The sequence below is a fragment of the Mixophyes fleayi genome, chromosome 11 (genome assembly GCF_038048845.1).
Source record: "Mixophyes fleayi isolate aMixFle1 chromosome 11, aMixFle1.hap1, whole genome shotgun sequence".
NCBI lineage: Eukaryota > Metazoa > Chordata > Amphibia > Anura > Limnodynastidae > Mixophyes > Mixophyes fleayi.
The window spans coordinates 35,764,929-35,783,693 of NC_134412.1; the positions used below are offsets into that span (position 1 = coordinate 35,764,929).

General features: G+C 41.2%; 1 protein-coding gene across 1 annotated transcript in view; it reads right to left on the reverse strand.

Annotated features, from left to right (window-relative positions):
* The window catches only part of LOC142107967 (sulfotransferase 2B1-like), a 66,426-nt gene that overhangs the window by 20,518 nt on the left and 27,143 nt on the right, over positions 1 to 18,765 (reverse strand). The window contains 4 exon segments of the mRNA XM_075191642.1: positions 669 to 795; positions 4,124 to 4,144; positions 4,146 to 4,336; positions 18,228 to 18,369. Coding sequence (XP_075047743.1) covers positions 669 to 795; positions 4,124 to 4,144; positions 4,146 to 4,336; positions 18,228 to 18,363 — 475 coding nt within the window. The 5' untranslated portion in view covers positions 18,364 to 18,369.

Consider the following 18,765-nt stretch of genomic DNA (forward strand, 5'->3'; position numbering starts at 1 on the left):
TAGAACATTGCCAACATGCCAAAGACTCGGCAGGTCGTGCCATTGACACCTTAAAACTGGCAATCTCACTGTGTCCATTTTAAGTGACGAGAATCCTACTGGCTGTATTTTGTACAGTCACGATTTATAGCAGCCGAATCTCAGACATGTCGGCAATGTTCTATGTCTCTTACATGGTAAGTCTCTATTTCCTCCTTGTCCCCCTTATAGTTATCATAATTTTTAGGTCGGTATTAATAGTGTTGGATTTATTAACACCGTAATAATGACCACCACCGGAAGAGAACAGAGTGGTGACCTCATGGTGCAGTTACTGATGGGATTGTGATGGATTGTGAATTCAAAGTAAAGACAAGCATCCAATTAGTTCTACACCGAATATATGCAAACTCCACACATTGAAGCTCCTTACGATAACTCATGTTGTAAAATTAATCTTCTATTATTAGTGTTGTACACACATGTATTCTACATTAAACAGAATGTCTACTAAAAAGAATTAAAAAGTTGCGTATCACACAACTGCCATAATTATTTCATGATAATTAATGTTTATTATTATTTGTTTATATAGCACCACAACAGTAGCCAGAGCTGAATAGATAATATTTAATGTCAATTGACCGGGGTGGTCCTTTGGTGTGCATACTTTTTATTAATAAACTCACCATTCCCCTGCAAAAAATCCTCTAGGAATTCCTGGAATTGTTCAACTTCTTTATAAATACTTAGAATCTTGGTAAAATGGAATAAAGATGCAATGACATCTTTAGGATTTCGCATTGTGTAGATAATCTAAAGAAAATCAAGGAGAATTAAGGATCAGAGGCACACATTATTTTTCCTAAAATGTGTCTATATTTAACAGTGTGTTTAGTTTCACTCTAAACATTGGGCAACAGGCAGTCCTCTATGACTAGAAGTTAATTCTCCTCTTTGGTTCATTTCCTTGTCACAATCAGATGTCTGAGTGAGTGCTGTACATTTACATGGCCCATGTATCAGACTAATTGATGATTGGATGGTGAGATCTTCTTACTACCTTGATTCGACAACCACTATTTAACTCCACTTTTCATCCCGTGTTCCCTCACCCTATACGTATTATGAAAAGAAAGCTTGGCTATAAATCAATGGTCAATAACAGGGCCATTTCTTCCATTGGGCAGGTTCCCGGTGGTCCTGCAAAAAAAAAAAAAAAGAAAATACTTACCTTGCGGTCACGCGGTCACGTCAGCTTCGATCCGGCTCCCTGGTCCCCTCTTCCGTGCTTTGCTCGCAGTGAATATTGGGCGTGATGTCCCACCCAACATTCACTGCAAGCACAGCACGGAGGAGCGCAGAACAGAGAGCGCGGAAAAAAGAAGAGAAGAGGATCGGAGTTAAGGTAAGTTAAGGGGGGCCCTATATATATATATATATATATATATATATATATATATATATATATACAAGTTAACATTCTAGTCAAATCAAGCTACTTAAGGTGTTAAAAAGGTTCTTGTCATGCATTTGGGGCTAGGCCAGGCCTCCTCAGGGGAAGAGCGTTACTTCCCGACGCAAGTGCCTTTTTTTAACGTGGTTTTGTCCACATGTCACCACCTCATCATTTTTCTCCATCACCTCATCCTTCATCTTTATCGCCACATCTATCCAGATGTCTATCCAGACACAGGGATCTCTCTCAGCGGTCCTGAGTATCACACTCCTCTCGCTCTGTCACCCCCGGCAACCACCAACCACTCCCAACTGTCACCCCCGGCAACCACCAGCCACTCCCCACTGTCACCCCCGGCAACCACCAACCACTCCCAACTGTCACTTCTCCTTCAAGAAATATATATATTTTTTTTTAAAATCTTTATAAACACTTTTAACAATTAACAAATTAAATTAACAAATTAAAAACATCTTAGTATACCGAATTTCAGCCCTTTCTGAGTTTTTTTTTCCACACACACTAAGAATTTAGTAGGTCAGTGTATAACTCCGCCCAGCAGGTGGCGCTGCAGCTTTTTTTTTTTTTTTCAACACACACACACAGACTAACACACGCCACTAGGCTTATATATATTATATATATATATATATATATATATATATATATATATACTATATAAATGCCTAGTGGCGTGTGTGAAAAAAAAAAAACAAGCTGCAGCGCCACCTGCTGGGCAGAGTTATACACTGACCTATATATTTCTTGAAGGAGAAGTGACAGTTGGGAGTGGTTGGTGGTTGCCGGGGGTGACAGTGAGGAGTTTTTAACACCTTAAGTAGCTTGATGAAGGATGTGGAGATGAAGATGAAGGATGAAGTGATGGAGAAAAATGATGAGGTGGTGACATGTAGGACAAAACCACGTTAAAAAAGGGCGCTTGCGTCGGGAAGTAACGCTCTTCCCCTGAGGAGGCCTGGGCTAGGCCCAAATGCATGACAAGAACCTTCTTAACACCTTAAGTAGCTTGATTTGACTAGAATGCATGAGTATCATGCACGGGTTAACTTATATATATATATATATATATATATATATACACATAATCACTTTTTTTTTACATATGTATATATTTTTTTTACACACACACGCACACTATACACATATATATATATATATATATATATATATATATATATATATATTTATATTTAGGGGTCCCGGTGCACTGCATTGCCCGGGGGCCCATTATGTAGTTAAGGTGGCCCTGGTCAGTAATGGTGATCAGTTGTACTTGCCCGTTTAATCTTACTCACAACCTCTCTAATCAGTGTGCTTCCTTATTACTGTATTCATATACTGATTTTAATATGACTTCTATAAAAGTATTGTTAGTATTGTTATAAGTGGGCTTGAGGATCTGCTTCTCTCTTCATAAATGTCAGATAACTTCATAATAAAGGTATTTTAGGGGGAGAAAAATATAAAGAAAAAAACATTTGTTTTTTAAATGTTTTGACAGGTGACAATCATTGAATAGTTGATTTTTTTTTTCTTTTGGGACTTTATATTCCACATATGCTTTAGCCATATCCTGCAGTATATTGTCTGTTAGAGCAGAGCGGACCTTGACCTGTATTCATCAACAAACGTATCTTTACACCCGCTCCTTGTTGAATACAGACGTGTATATCCAATTTATATGCGTTTTTTAAAAAATACATTCATTTTGCATGCCTTAATGAATCAGACCCTGAGTGTCCAGTAGGCAATCAGATCATTTCCTAGTTGTGAGCCTGGTTCCTCCTGACTACTATATACCTTTGGCGCAGCTGTTGCCCACAGCTAAACTAGCAGTTGCAGGGTGCCTGCTACCAAAGGATTTACAGAGATGACGATGTTAATGTATGACATCTCTTACAGTAAAATGTACGGCAGTGACACTGCATGCACAGTGCTTGCTGATGTTCTAATCTTATAGGGGCTTATGCTGAATTGGGCTTACACTTGTTTGATTGGTGTAAGTATGCTAATTTGACTGCACATGCCCACAAAAAAAAGTTAAATGTTTGTCCCTCTTCTGCTATTTTTTCTCAGCTTACCCCACCTACCACTGTACTTCTCCGTGATCTTATCGCCCACTGCATTTCTATAAAATGAATCAATAATTTTACTGTAATTCATGCTTAATGGTTTTTCAATCTAAATAAAGAATTGTAAGTTATTAATATACACATAAAAAAATGATTTTCATGTGAGCTATACTGCCCATACACCATACTTGCCAACTCTCCCGGAATGTCCGGGAGACTCCTGAAATTCGGGTCGGTCTCACGGACTCCCGGGAGAGCTGGCAAAGCTCACGCATCCTGCAATTGCGGGGCTAAAATGACGCGATTTGTGGTGAATCGCGTCATTTTGGCACTGCTTCCCGCAACAAAACTGCATGTCGTTGCGGGGGCGGAGCCAAAATGACGCGTTTTGGCCATACCCCACACACACACACACACACATATATATATATATATATATATATATTACACACATATATTGACATACATATATATATGTTTACATGCATACATATATTGACCTACACACACACACACACACACATATATATATATATATATATATATATATATATATATATATATATATCATATTTTCCAATACTTTGCTTACTTTAGCTTGGGACTTAAAAAAAAGATTTTGCAAACATGTTGAATGGTAGATGGGAAGACATCATTCTTGGAGGAACGAGGTCCTTCATCTGTTGTGTTCGAAATACATTAGTTTCGTACCATGGAGCTCTGCTATAGATTGGTATACTGTTGCTTAGCGTGGCATCCCCTTTGTATTTGATTAAACTCAAGATCTCTATCATCCAGTTAGTACCTAGAAAAAAATAATAATAATGACATCATCATTTCTATATAATTTACTTAACTGTTTATTAACCTGTACTTGTGTAATGAAGGCTTCCATCATCATCATTTATTTATATAGCCCCTTCAATTTCACTGCACTGTACAGAGAATATAAGTCAGTCACATAGTCCATGCGCCATTGGAGCTTACACTTTAATTTCCCTAACACACACACACACACACACACACACACACACACACACAAACAGACTAGGGTTACTTTAGTCTGCAGCCAATTAACCCACCAGCATGCTTTTTGAGGTTGATAGGAAAAAAGAGCACTTAGAGGAAATCCACACAAACACAGGGATAACATACAAACTCCCCACAGATCCACAAAACACAAATAGTTTCTGGTGGGCTATTAATTTTACCTTTGTCTTGCTAAATAATAGGGTTGGGGTTCAGCATATTGTGATCTAATAAATACATTTCTGAGAGGGGTTGGTTAGTACCAAATGGTTTTGGTGTACTAATGACAAACTTGGAGGTAGATGCAAAGTCATACTTGACAAACCATTTCTACTTGGCTTCCGGGAGTTCGGGGGGGGGGGGGGATTAATAGGCATGTGGGGGTGGGGCTCGAAGAATCACGTAATTTTGGCCCCGTCCACTACTTAACGGCACGATCGCGTCATTGATCTTCGCCCCAATGGTGATCCGGGAGGATGCCTACTCTTTCGGGGGTCCAGCAAAAGTCCCCGAAATTCGGGAGCCTTCCGGAAATTCCAGAAGAGTAGGCAAGTATGTTAAAAGTTCTTAAGAGTGATTTCAGGGATTTAGGTTGAAACTTAAGACAAGGACCACTAATGTAGTTTTTTTTCTGAATTTCTATTTATGACACGTGTTAGGCCTGAAAGACAGTAGGGGATTATGAAGTGGCGGAGACACTCAGATTTATGTCTGCTTAATCCCATTGAAAATTTTCATATATTGACTATGAAGATACATTGTTCAACATTGACCTGAGATTTCTCTCCAGCTCTGTTAAAAAGTAAGTATAAGATCCCCACTTCATTACAGACAGCTGAAGCTCCTCTCTACTAATGGGAACTGATATATGTCAAATCACTGAAAATACAGTCATTTGAGTTCCAATTGACATCACTGCACCAGTGTGTGAATCACAAATTTACACTGATTTCCTGCAAAGCAAATCTGCCAAGCTGTCCCTCAAACTTTTACTGCTCAGTTAGAAATACACCTCTCTCCTAATGTAATATGCTGCTGCAGATGAAAGATTAAGATGGACATTTTTAATGAGATATAAACACTCAAGTTATATTCATGAATATTTTTACTTGCCTACTTTTCCTAGCTCACTTCTGAGAGACATGGAGGTGAGAGAGGAAAAGAGAAAAAGAGGAGGTGGGTGGGACTTCATTACATGATTTAGATAATCAAGTGGGGGGGGGGGGGACAACCACATCCTCAACCCCCTTTCACCTTAGTAAACATGGGATGCCAAGGGGTATAATGATACCACAGTGTCCCTCTATGCTTGCTGTGGTAAACAGGGCTTAATTACACATATTGATTCATGTACCTGCAGTAGGTAAGCAGTCTTTTAAAGTAAAAATAGAATCTGAATGGAAATACCAAAATGTAATGTAAATTAACTCAATCCCTGGATGGTGGGGATGCTCTATTAGAATGTAAACATCATTTTATCAAAATGAGGAAAAGGCACTCATAGAGCTATACAATCAAACCATTGTTAGTATTATATCAATTAAATATAATCTTTATTGTATTAATACAGTTTTTGTTTTTTTTAATAAATTCTTTATTTAGACAAATGTCTGAATGCAAAATCATCAAAGTGGTTACCGAGCTACATAGAGTATATGAAGGACATATCAAAAGAGATATAATCTGACATATCGTAGACTATGTAGCTAAACAATGGTCGCAGTGATCGCAAAGATCAGAACATTAACATTTTAATAGTAGGACAAATAAACAAATGAGGGGGGAACAAGGAGGAAGGAGAGCATGGAAGGAAAGAAAGGAGGGAATAGGGGGGTGCCCATGTAGTCGCTAGGTGTAAACGGTAGAACCTGGAGTAATTGGAAATCATAGAGTAAGTGGAAAGCCATAGGTGATCAGGAAAGACAGGTATTACCTATCCAGTGAGGGACCCACAGGATGGGTAAGAGTTACATGTCTTCTCCAACTACCAGAGGTGAAGGGGAAAGGGATTATTTAAATTCAAATGATTGCCAACTAAAGCAAGTGGCGGTAAAGACCGCATGCTTGTCTGTGGCAAATAATCCAAGCCATGAGAATTTACAGGATGACCAGGACCCCAGTTCCTTCTTAATTTTGAATAGGAGGGGGAGAGTTTAAATGGAACAAATGATTGTTATCACTGGTGATGGAGACCCCAAGATAGAGGATGTGCGCGGATTTCCATTTAATGGGGAAGGCGGACTGAATACCAGCTATCATATGTGCAGAAGCAGAGATGTTAAGGGCAGTCGATTAATTTTATTTAATTTTGAAATGAGAAAAACCGCCAAACTTTGAGGACTCGGACATCATATTAGGAAGAGTTGTGACAATGGTTAGCAAATCGTCTAGAAATAGAGCAAGACAATATTCCTTTGACATAACCTGAAGGTCAGAAATAATAGGGTTACCCCATTAAGCCCTCGCCAAAGCCTTCATACATACACTGAAAATTAGCGAGGAGAATGGGCAGCCCTTGCGAGTACCATTAATTATAGAGATCGGCTCTGATAGTGTGCAATTAACTCTGACCTTAGCAGTAGGGGATTTGTATAAAGCCTATATCCTATGAGAACAAGGGGGCCAATCCCCATGTGTCCCAGAATGCTCCTTATGGACCACCAGTCCACCAGTCCACCCTATCAAATTGATCATTGTGGATCAGTGCAGGGAGGAGAAGCTTGAGTCAGTTTGAGATCAGTTTAGCCAATAATTTAACGTCTACATTTACCAGGGAGATTGGGCGGTAACTGGGACACAATGCGGGATTCGTATCCTTCTTTGGAATGACAATAATGTGGGCTTACATTGATTGGGCCGAGTAGTCTTTTACATCCAACACCTCATTAAAGGCCTCCAGGAGGATGGGGCGATGTTCTCCTCAAAAGTTTTATAGGAAAACAGATTGAGAACCCGTCCGGTCCAGGACTCTTTCCAAGCAGGGATAATTTAATGGCATCATTAAGTTCGGAGGGAGAATCTAGAAACTTACAGGCTTCCTGAAAGACCCTAGGAAAATGAATTTCCTGGAGGTATTTCTCTATCTCTCTCTCTCTAGAGGCCAAGTAAGATGGAGATGCTGGAGGGGTGAATACTGTACAGCTGGCAATAACTTGAAACGCCTCAGCTATTTTTTTATATCTGTATGGTTTACCACCGTTCCACCATCCTGAATGGCCTGGATAAAAGTGAGGGATCTCTGGGCTGGAAGAGCCATAGCTAGAAGGCATCACTACTTATCTTCCCATTGGTAAAACTTGGTCCTGCAGCGCCTCCAAGACAGCTTAGTTCTATCAATCAACAAAATGTTCTATTGTTTAACAATTAAGTCTTCAGTGAGAAAGTGTGCTTAGGTCTAGTTTCTAAGGCTTTTATATTTATAAAGAGAGTATCTCTCACAGCCGCTTTCTGCTTCTTTAAGAATGAACCAAGTTGGATGCACTTTCCCCTAAAAACACATTTTTGGGCCTTCCACATCGCTATCTTGGAGGTCTAACTGTTGTCGTTAAAGGGCATATAGTCATCCAAAGCAGATTCTAATCGGGACTTACAATAGGAATCCTGCAGAATCAATTCAATAACCTTCCATGTCCGTTGTCTGAAAAGAAGGGGTTGCCAGATTAGTAACCAGATATACGGGGGCATGATCTCATCATTTGGCCGATCCACAAGTCTACCACCATATCAAGATATCTGTGACTAATGAATAAGTAGCCGATTCATGTGTAAGAGGAATGAGGATGAGAGTAGAATGTAAAGTCCCAATCAGACGGATGGAAAATCTACAGTGCATCAGCCCACTAGTGACCATGTAGCTCTTTTCTAACCCTGAGTGCATCTTTGAGTCATGTCCTGGAGGAACCTGTAGAGTTGTCAATCTGAGGGATCAAAGTCCAATCAAGGTTTCCCTCCTTTATCACAAACCCCTTTAACTGGTCTTCTCTTTTTGTCATGGTCGTGGCTAAGAAGGCAGTTTGGGAATTGTTCGGGGGGTAAATATTGACTAGGGTGAATAGTTGATTAGAGATTTTAACCTTCACCAGCAGGACCTTCCCATCACTTATTGAGGATTTTAAGATCTCTGTAAGCCGGAGACGGTTAGAGCACAGGATTGCTACTCCCAGGGCCGGTGCTAGGGTCCTTGGCGCCCTAGGCACATTTTCAAAATTGGCGCCCCCCGCTCCACGCCCATCCCCCGGGACATTTTCAAAATCGGCGCCCCCCCCCGTCTTTTCTTACCTTAACTTGCCTCCTCTCTGCTCCGTCTGCTCCCCTCCACTCACTGACACTGTCGGGCCGTGATGATGATGTGGAGGGGAGGAGACGGAGCAGAGAGGCGGCGATGGTGATCAATGGCCCTTCCCCCCCTCCCTGTGGATGTATCTGAAGCTGTGCGGCGGCTGTGAAAGGTATGGTCAGCGGTCACCGCACAGTTTTAAAGAAATGTTTAATCTGTGGCGCCCTCCAGAGCCCGGCGCCCTAGGCAACTGCCTAACCTTGCCTAATGGGAGCGCCGGGCCTGGCTACTCCCCTTTTATTTCCAGAACTATAATTATTGAAAAGACCTGTAAAGTAGGGGTGTTACATAGTTTGAGGGCTACTCCTCTTTTGAAATGTGTTTCTTGCACAAATGCCTCATCCACCATGTCTATGTGTGTGAAGGAGATGAGAGCTTGTCTGTGGTACATTTAAACCACTTACATTAGTAGAAATAAATTTTAACTTATCCATTGTCGAGATAGTTTAAAAGTGTCTGCGTTGTCCCAGAATCCAGCTGGGGTCCAGGACCGAGTATCCTGAGCTGTTCTGAGAACCATAAGTAAGAGAGTGTGGAGCACCTTGGAGGGAGAGTGGAGAGAAAGGGGAGAGAAGGGAGGTAAAAGAGTAGCTGAGGAAAGACAGACAAAATAAACACAGCCATTGCAAAAACGGGTTGGGTATGTTATCGCGACTACGAGAACGTCGACATCAATTTTCCTGACATTGTACAGCCGGCGCCTCCTTGCATGACCCCTTTAACTGCAGAAATAATAGTATCAGCCTTCAAAGTGATGTCATTATGTGGTGCCATGATCTTTATTAGTCGCAGTTGTTGGAGGTGTGTTTCTGAAACAATCAGGATTACCAGTCTGTCGTCAATTAAAGTTTTTCGCTGTCCATGTTGGGGAAACTGTTGTTGCTGTTCTCGTAGTCGCGATAATAACTACCACCGGCAAAAACATTGCAATACAAAACAAATACATGCTGATGGTTTTGCGTATGTGAGTACCGCTTTGGACACCAGAAGGCAGTGAGGTAGACCCCTGTACAAGTTCTAGAGCAGATAGATAGGGGGAGAAAGGTAGTGAAGCGACACCCACTAGGCTATATGTACAATGTGAATAAAATTACCAGGGGGAAAAAATGTGTGTTGTAACTTTGTGGACATTGAAACTGTAGGAAAAATCTCAAAAAGATTACTCAAATCTCCTAGAAACGCAAATCTTAAACATGTGGAATACTAGGTGGGGGACTTTTCCCGTGCTAGGAACCAATCTATTGAGGATCCAACTCAGGTGGCCCAAGGAAAGGAGAAAGGAGAGTCCCTTATCAATAAGAAAGGTTCTGTTTACATAAATCCCTGGACTGAGGCAGCAGTGGAGGGAAGTTGTCGTCTGTGCCTAATGATGGTACGCCAGCCTTCTCGACCAGCAGACGGGATAGGAGTCGGCAGAGATTAAGGATTGTGCCATTCTGGAAGTAGGAGTTTAGGAATGTTGAAGCTCTCACAGAAGGAGTCAAATTTGGCATGGCTTTGAAGGTAGAGAAGAGTGCTGTCCTGGGTCACCTAGACACTCAGTGGCAACCTCCAGCAGAATATAATGGAGCTTATTGAATTCATCAATAAGAGTGTGCAGCAACCCCCGCTGTTGCAAAATAGACCATTTAGAGGTCCTGGGAGCTCTGGATCTCATGGCCATTGAATTCAGGATTGGAGAAACCACAAGCCTTTTTGAGTAAACCTTCCTTCACTGTATAATAGTAGAGACTACAGATGATGTCTCGAGGCATGTCAGATTCTATAGTTGTAGTATAAGTTGTAGAGCTATGTGAGCTCTGCCAAAGAGAATCTGGTCATTAGGGTCTGCCTCCAGCAACCCATTAAAGTTTGGGGAGAGTGTCTATAATTCCCTGTGGGGAACATACTTCAGTACTGCCCTGACTCTGAGGTCATTTCTGCAACCTTTGTTGTCGAGGTCATCTAGTTTCTTGTGAGTCTCACCAAGTTTCCTTGTTTGTTGCATGAATATTTCCTGAATCTTGTTGTGAATCGGTGGCTTCCTTTTTTTAGAGAAAACACCCTGTCTGAAATCTGGGTAAGGTCAGACTGTAATATAGCAGTCTGTGACTGGAGAGTTTCCTGAATCTTATTTTTAATTGCTTGAAAGTCCGTTTTGGTGGGTAGAGTTTTTATATAGGAAAGTATCTTGCTCCAGTTTCCATGATCCTTCATGCAGGGCTCGTTTGCAGGAGGGCTTAATTGAGAAATGCTTGCAGTGGGCAAGAGAGGGGGAGTACATGAGAAGAGCTAATGGAAAGTTGTTTGCGGCGTGGACTTCTTTGTTTTCTTCTGGTCTTTCTTGGGGGGACCCCTCCTATCCTTCTCCATTTAAAGCCTCTTAGCAAAGATATAGCATAGAATAATTGCATGCATTATAACAGAGAAAGCCTATTCCTGTATCGATCCATCCTGCACCCCCCAGGAGGGCATGAAAGTAAGACATAGTAAGACATGCCGGTTCCGGCATGGCAATAAGGCACGCAATCAATGTAAAATGGTACAGAAAACAAAAGCAGGATGTCTTAGCTAATCACCGTGTGGTTCAGATTGTCCATTGATGGGACTTCCAGGGTAAATGATCACATTACCATTAGAGACATATTCAATTCTTGCCGTTTTCCGTGGCGTTAAAACTATTACCGTTATTACGGTAATAGTGCACGCGCCGTGAGATTTTTGCCATTTACACCAAGAGTTGAATATGCCCCTTAGAGTCCATGAAAGGTATTAGAGCATATAGCTCATGCAGTTTGCAAAATGACCACTATATGGCAGTGATGTACCAGGTGATGGGTAAAGCTCAATGTAAAGGGGCATGTTTCTGCTGTGCAAACCAGTCTTTGGGATTACATAGTGATACAGGCTGGGTGGTTCCAAGCATTAGTTAGTGTAGGTGAATATGGCACAGAAACCAAACCTGCAGTAGATTAGGTTTAAAAGCCACCATGTCACAGTGGGAGAAACAAGCTGTAATACAGACAAGAATGACCTGCATTGATGTGAAGGTACAGCACCTTAGTCAGGGCAAGTCTATGTCCAGCCTGGGATTGGAGCCAGAATCAGAGTGTAGTGGCTCGACTGATTATAGAGCCTGAAATCTCTTCTCTCCAGCAGGTTAGGAGGCCTCCCCTGTAGTAGGACCTCACCTGTTGCAAATGGCATCCAACGGGCGAGAATCGCTGGCCGTCACCTTGTCTGCCCGGGAGCAAGCAGCCGCCTGCTCCTGACTGGGCTTGCAGGTGTGGAGTCTCTGTGCAGAGGTGAGGTGCTGTCAAGAGCAGAACACCAGCCAAGAAATAAGTGTCCAGTGGCCAAGCTCACTCCCTAGTCCCGCCCAATGCTGAACGCAGTGGAGGCCGAAGCCAGATGTGCACAGTTGGCATCCTCCGCTCGCAACTATGTGGTCCACAAGTGGTGCACTGCTGCCCCGGGGGCTCCTGCCCATCAGATAAAAGCTGTTCTGTCAGTAGAAACTCTGGTCAGTGGCTTTACAGTTAGACTGGTCCCGGAGCTCTCTTTAGTTATTACCAGCTGCCATGTCATTCAGGCCACGCCTCCAAAATCGATAATTTACTGGGATACTGAAATATAAATGAATGATGCAGCTGCGATAAGAAAGCATACATTGAAGAAAGAGCGAATTTAAAACATTGACATTTGATTGGTTCCTTCCGTTATTCAAATATCCTGCTAATAAAAATAGATCTCTTTAAGGATGTATTCTGAATGATACTTTTCCAAAGAATTTCACCTCTTCAAATATTTGTGAGATTTGTTTTAATGATATATAAAGTATCCAACAAAGCTCTTCATAGTGTTACAATATAGCAAATGATTATATATTATGTAGTCAATATAACATAAAATGAAAGGGTAATGTCACACCTGAGGATCTGTCTGTACCCAGACTGGGTGGGATCTCTGGAGTTAGGCTGGTGCACAGATACACAAAGCTTGGTGGCCAGATTATGTTCCTTTGCATGTAAATGAAAGGACTGGTACAGGTGGTGACAGACTAGCAGAGAAGACCAGGGGCTAAATGTATCATAGTGCGGGTTGTACAAGTCGCCGGAAATCGGTGAGATGACAGCTTAAATTTAAAGCGGCGCTGCCTTGTAAAGGAAAGTTTGCCTTTACAAGGCAGCGCCGCTTTAAGCTGTCATCTCACCGATTTCCGGCGACTTGTACAATCCGCACTATGATACATTTACCCCCAGGCAGGAACTGGATTGCTGAACCGGTCTGGAACCAAAATGCTGGAAGTAGAACAGAATAGAACCAGAATGTAGCTGGAATGCAGACTGCACTGTCTGTGATGGAACAATAGAAAAGACTGCAGACTGCTGGGAACTACTTGGTGTTTGAAAATACAACTTTGCACTGGCAACAGGTAAGTGCTCCAGGAAGATCTTTTATACTAGTTGTTGTTTCCTGATTGGAGATTGCGGTCAGCTGGGCTAAAACAACAGTCTGATTTGCTGGGATGGATCAGGTGACTGGATCCAAGATGGCAGCTCCCAGGAACTGGTTTTGAAGGGAAACCTGGAGTGAAGATTGCTATCCAATGATTAGCTGAGAGGAATCCTGTGACCGAATCCAAGATGGCAGCACCCATACACTGATTCTGGACAGATCTCTGGAGTGGAGACATACTGGGCAGCATCTTGCAGAGAGATCTGATACTAGCAGAGCTTGAGGACCGCAAGGACAGCTCAGAAACACAGCAGAGGGGTAAGTGACAGGACCTGAGAGCCTGGTGTGTGACAGGTAGTGTATTTTGTTCATATTCCCAAACGAAGCTATTAAATGTTATGTAAGGTTATTGATAACATAAATGATATTTGATATATGCTGATAAGTATATGTATCTGAAACAGTTGTCAGGTTTAATGATTATATATCCAAAAATAAGTATTAGATTACAAAAGAAAAATTTTCAAAAATACACTAATTGATATTATTGTTGTGGATAATTAGGTTTTCTTTCTAAACACGTCTCTGCTGTTATTTCCTTCAGAAGGCTGTTATTTGAGTTACTAAGGGTCATTAAGATAGTGCAAAAATACCTACAGCACGTAAGCTATTTTGTAACATTATGCACTCATTGTTGCTCAAATATGCTTGATTATATCACTTTGCAACAAGAGGGGGTTCCTTTAGAGGGGGCTCCCTGGCTAGCCAGTGGTGGAGGAATCGCTTTCTCCCTACAAAAATACTTTTTTTTTTACGCTAGCTCCGGTGCTACTTGTATATTATCAATGGGACAGCTTTTGTAATGGGTGGTACTCGCTTTTACGATACTGTAAATCACAAAACTACTTACCCCAACAGGATTACAGTGAAGATCACATCGCAGACTCACTGTAAACACAGGCAGCTTGAAATGCAGACTTTACTCAATTGCGGCAGCTGAAGAACCCTATATAGCCATTTGTAGTGTATGTAAAGCCACAGTCAGTTGAGGGAGGGACTTTAACCATCTTGGAACCTCATCCATGTTACGACATTTGACAAGAGTTCATGGCAAGGTTTTGGGAAAAGCTGAAAGTTATGGCAAAAAAATAACAAGCACTCCATCATCAGCTGGGACCCTTCTGTCACCTACATCCCGATGGCATCCATACAGCCACAGCACCATCCTCATCAATATCCTCAGTAGCGATGGGAGTTAGCCCTGCATCCCACTTGGTAAGGCTCGATGACTCCTGCACTATAATTTATTCCTCTGAAGAATGTTTAAGCGTTAGTCCCACTACTGCTGCAGGGAGTGAATCTTCCTCCTAAAAAAGGCCACGAAAAAGAGCACTACTACTTTACAACAATTAACTGTGAAACAATCTTTTGCTAGCAAATATGACAGCAGTCACCCAGTCGCCAAGCGGATCACAGACGCCATGGCTACTATGCTAGTGTTAGATCTGCGTCCAATATCCACAATAAACGCAGCTGGTTTTTCACAGTTAATTGATGTTTTGTGTCCGCGTTACAGAATTCCATTGTGACACCATTTTTCACGAAAATCTATTCCGCAACTATACCGAAAAGTTTGAAAAAATGTAGTAATTGAGCTCAAAAATGCCATTCTGCCCACTGTACACTTAACCACAGATATGTAGACCAGTGGAAGTGGGCAAACCAAAGACTATATGACTGTGACAGCCCACTGGGTTGATCATTCGCCTTAACCAGCAGAACCAGCAGCAGCATGTACACCACTACGTAACATTTGTCACAGGCAGGCTACTCTTTGTATCACTGGCTTCACTAACATACATACAGGTGATAATTTGTTACGAAAACTAAGAGATGTGATTGATACATGGCTTATACCACTTGGACTCTCCCCAGGATATGTCATTTCTGATAACGCCAACAATATAGTGCGAGCATTACAGCTGGGTGAATTCCATCACATTCCCTGTTTTGCTCACACAATAAATTTGGTGGTGCAGAGCTTCCTAAGAAATAACCGTGAGGTGCAGGAGATGCTTTCGATGGCCCGTGAAATTTTGGGACATTTCCGGCATTCATCCACAGCATGTAGGAGATTGCAGCGGCTCCAAGAACAATTTAACTTGCCCTAACAAGGTGGAATTCCACCCTGTACATGCTTCAGAGGATGGAGGAACAGCGCAAAACCACCCAAGCGTATTGCACTAGCCATGACATTGGGAAAGTAGAGGAAATGTATTTCACTCTTGCACAGTGGGGAATTTTTTTCTGTGCTGTGCAAGGTGCTGAAACAATTTGAAGTTGTGACGTGGGAAGTGAGTTCAGACTGCTAGCTTGAGCCAAGTCATTCCTTTAATTCGACTATTGGAAAAACAGCTTGAGAAACTGAAGGAGGAGATGAAAGAAAGCAAAGTATGTTGGCCTTGTAGATCAAGTACTTAATTCGCTTCGCAATGATCCAAGAGTAATTAAAATCTTGAACTCGGATCACTACGTTTTGGCGACTGTGCTTGATCCAAGGTTTAAGACCTACATTGATTCTTTCCTTCAAAATGAGCGAGATGTGAACCTTTGCAAGGAGCTATTGGTCAGCATGCTGTCCGCTGAACTGGGCTTTGGCTTGATGACGTCTCCTCCTTCAGTTTCTCAAGCAGCTGCTGCTCGTAAAAATTTAACTTTCCAAAGCGAAGCAGGAATGACGCAGGGGGCAGACCACAAAAGTTTGACATCTGGGCTGGTTTGAAAGATTTTACCAAAAAATGTGTGACCTTGCCCATAACTCCATCCAATCCTACTATTAACATGCAAAGGATGGTGTTGGATTATTTTCAAGAGGTAATTGATATGGAAATGTCAGACAGTCCCTTTCCTTACTGGGAAGAAAAGCAAGCCATTTGGAAACCCATGTACAAACTTGCCTTGCAATACCTAAGCTGCCCACCCTCCAGTGTGTACTCTGAAAGAGTATTCAGCACAGCCGGGAACCTTGTCAGTGATCGACGTAGGAGGTTACTTCCGAAAAATGTGGAAAAGATGATGTTCATTAAAATGAACTACATCTTCCACGAGGAAGGCCTTTACCATCAAAGACATCCAAGCACTGACAGTTCTCTAATGGTGGATTCCAGCGGAGATGAATTAATAGTCTGTGATAATGACGTACACACTGATGAGGGTGAGGATGATGCTGAATATGATGACGATAACATCTTTTTAAAACGTTCACTCTAAGTGTAGGGTGTAATCTACCCAGAAACAGGAAAGGGACTTGGGACATTTCTATTTAATGTACAGTCTTTAAAGGCTGCTGTTTTTTCAATTTAACTATAAGTGTAGGGTGTCATTCACAGACAGTCACCAAACTGCCTTTGTCCATTTCTATTTTATTGTACAGACTATGCAGGCTGGCTTTTTTTCTATTTACAAGTACAAGTGTACAAGTGTATTGTGTAATATACACCCAAAGACGATGGCTACAGTGCCAATAAGCAAAGATGGAGAGGAAGACAAGCAGGCTTGTCTGTATAATTTGCAGGCAAGTGTTAGAATTAAGGACGGCCTACCAGGGATTAAACTGTATTTTTCATAATTTGCACTAAGAAGGTTTGGGTATACACTACAGCCAAACTGAAAAGATGCTTTGGGCATTTCTATTGATCGTACGGTGTTTGCAGGCTGCTTTTTTTTATTTAACTATAAGTGTAGGGTGTAATATACAGATAGACACAAAACTGCCTTTTTTGCTAGGAATTTTGATCGATCTTTCTAGTGCGTTGTCTGGCACCCTGGATTGGTGTGTGTCTGATAAAAGCATACATCCCAGGGGGGGGCAGCGCTCTTTGACATTTATTAGCTGTAGAATTAACTCACTTATCCAAGAAACAGGTGGAGCACTAAATTAGGTTATTTTAGACCCCAAAAATTTTATTTTTTTACAAATTACAAAACAAAACCAAAACGTGTAAGGGCGGTTTTGCCAAAACCAAAACACGAAGGTAATCCAGATCCAAAACCAAAACACGGGGGTCAGTGACCATCTCTAATTCTAACCACACAATTTATTAAGACAGTCTGTTGTCCTGATTCTTTAAACAAGTAATTGTTGTAGAACTTTTAGGAATTATGTATGAAATTTCTGTGGCCATCTGTATTTGCATATATAAGTGTTACTAATTAACTGTAACCAGCAAAATATTGGTGCTGAGGAGTTGGGTTTTATCAATTACTGATTTCTTTCCACAATCATGGAATATATATTTTATTGTATGATTTGCTTATGTTTTTATATATATATTTTTTATAAATTGTGTTTTTCTTAATAAATATGAGAACTAATAATATTTCACCATAACCAGCGCCCTTCTATATTTTTGTTAGTTTTTTTCTATATCCCACAAAAGTAAATGCATCCACAGCAGTATTTCTCAGAAACTGAATATGAGCGTGCACTTTGTTATAAGCAAGCCGCAAAATATCTACAGGTAAATACGCTGTGTGTCTGCATATGTTGTGGATAGTAATAGTAACTGACCCTTACTGTGCCTAATCCCTCCTCTCCTTTGGCTTTTCTCCAACATTCCAGGTGCAAGTAAGTATTTAGAAAAGTTATATGAACAAAACAGCAAAGACCTATGAGGCAAGAGAGGGGGATTTGTAAGCCTTCAAAATCCCCCTCAAAATCCTTCAAAGCAAGTATCATAATATGTCAGCAATTTTATTTTCCAGATATGAGAAAATAAGAGAATTTTTAAGTTTATTTTCCACTTACTTGCAGCCCATAGATGACATCTGTAAGTGCAGACAGGACTGACATTAATCATTAGGGGAAATAAAACAAATAGTGTATGTAAATTACCTGATTTTGGGTAGGTAACATTGAAGATATCATCATCCAGTACTTCAAGTTCATTTTCTGCATAGCTTAGTCCCTCCTCTGAATATGCATCAATGGCAAATCTGATTCCTTTGTACGTGAAATAGTCAAATGTCATTTTTATGTGCTGATAAAAAAAAAATGAATTAATATTTCAATCTTCAATTACTCAGCTACTGCAAAACAAAGCACTGAGAAAGCATTGTTAGAGATAAAGCACTGAGAACTAGAGATCGTATAGAAAGCTATACGATCATCAGTGGCTGTGATTTGCTATTTAGGATATATTTGCTAAGCTAGAGTGTAGTTCACTACAGTGTCAAAGCAACAGAGATCCCACATGCACTAGGCATTGAGACCAGGGGTGTAAATAGAACTTTGTGGGCTCCAAGCAAAATGTTGATGGGTCCCCAAGATATCTAGGAAGGGACATCCCTCCCCTCCCCTCACTTACTTTAATTGCAGCCACCTCCTCTTCTTCCTACACTGCCTCTACTCTGCACCTATTGCTCAGACAGGA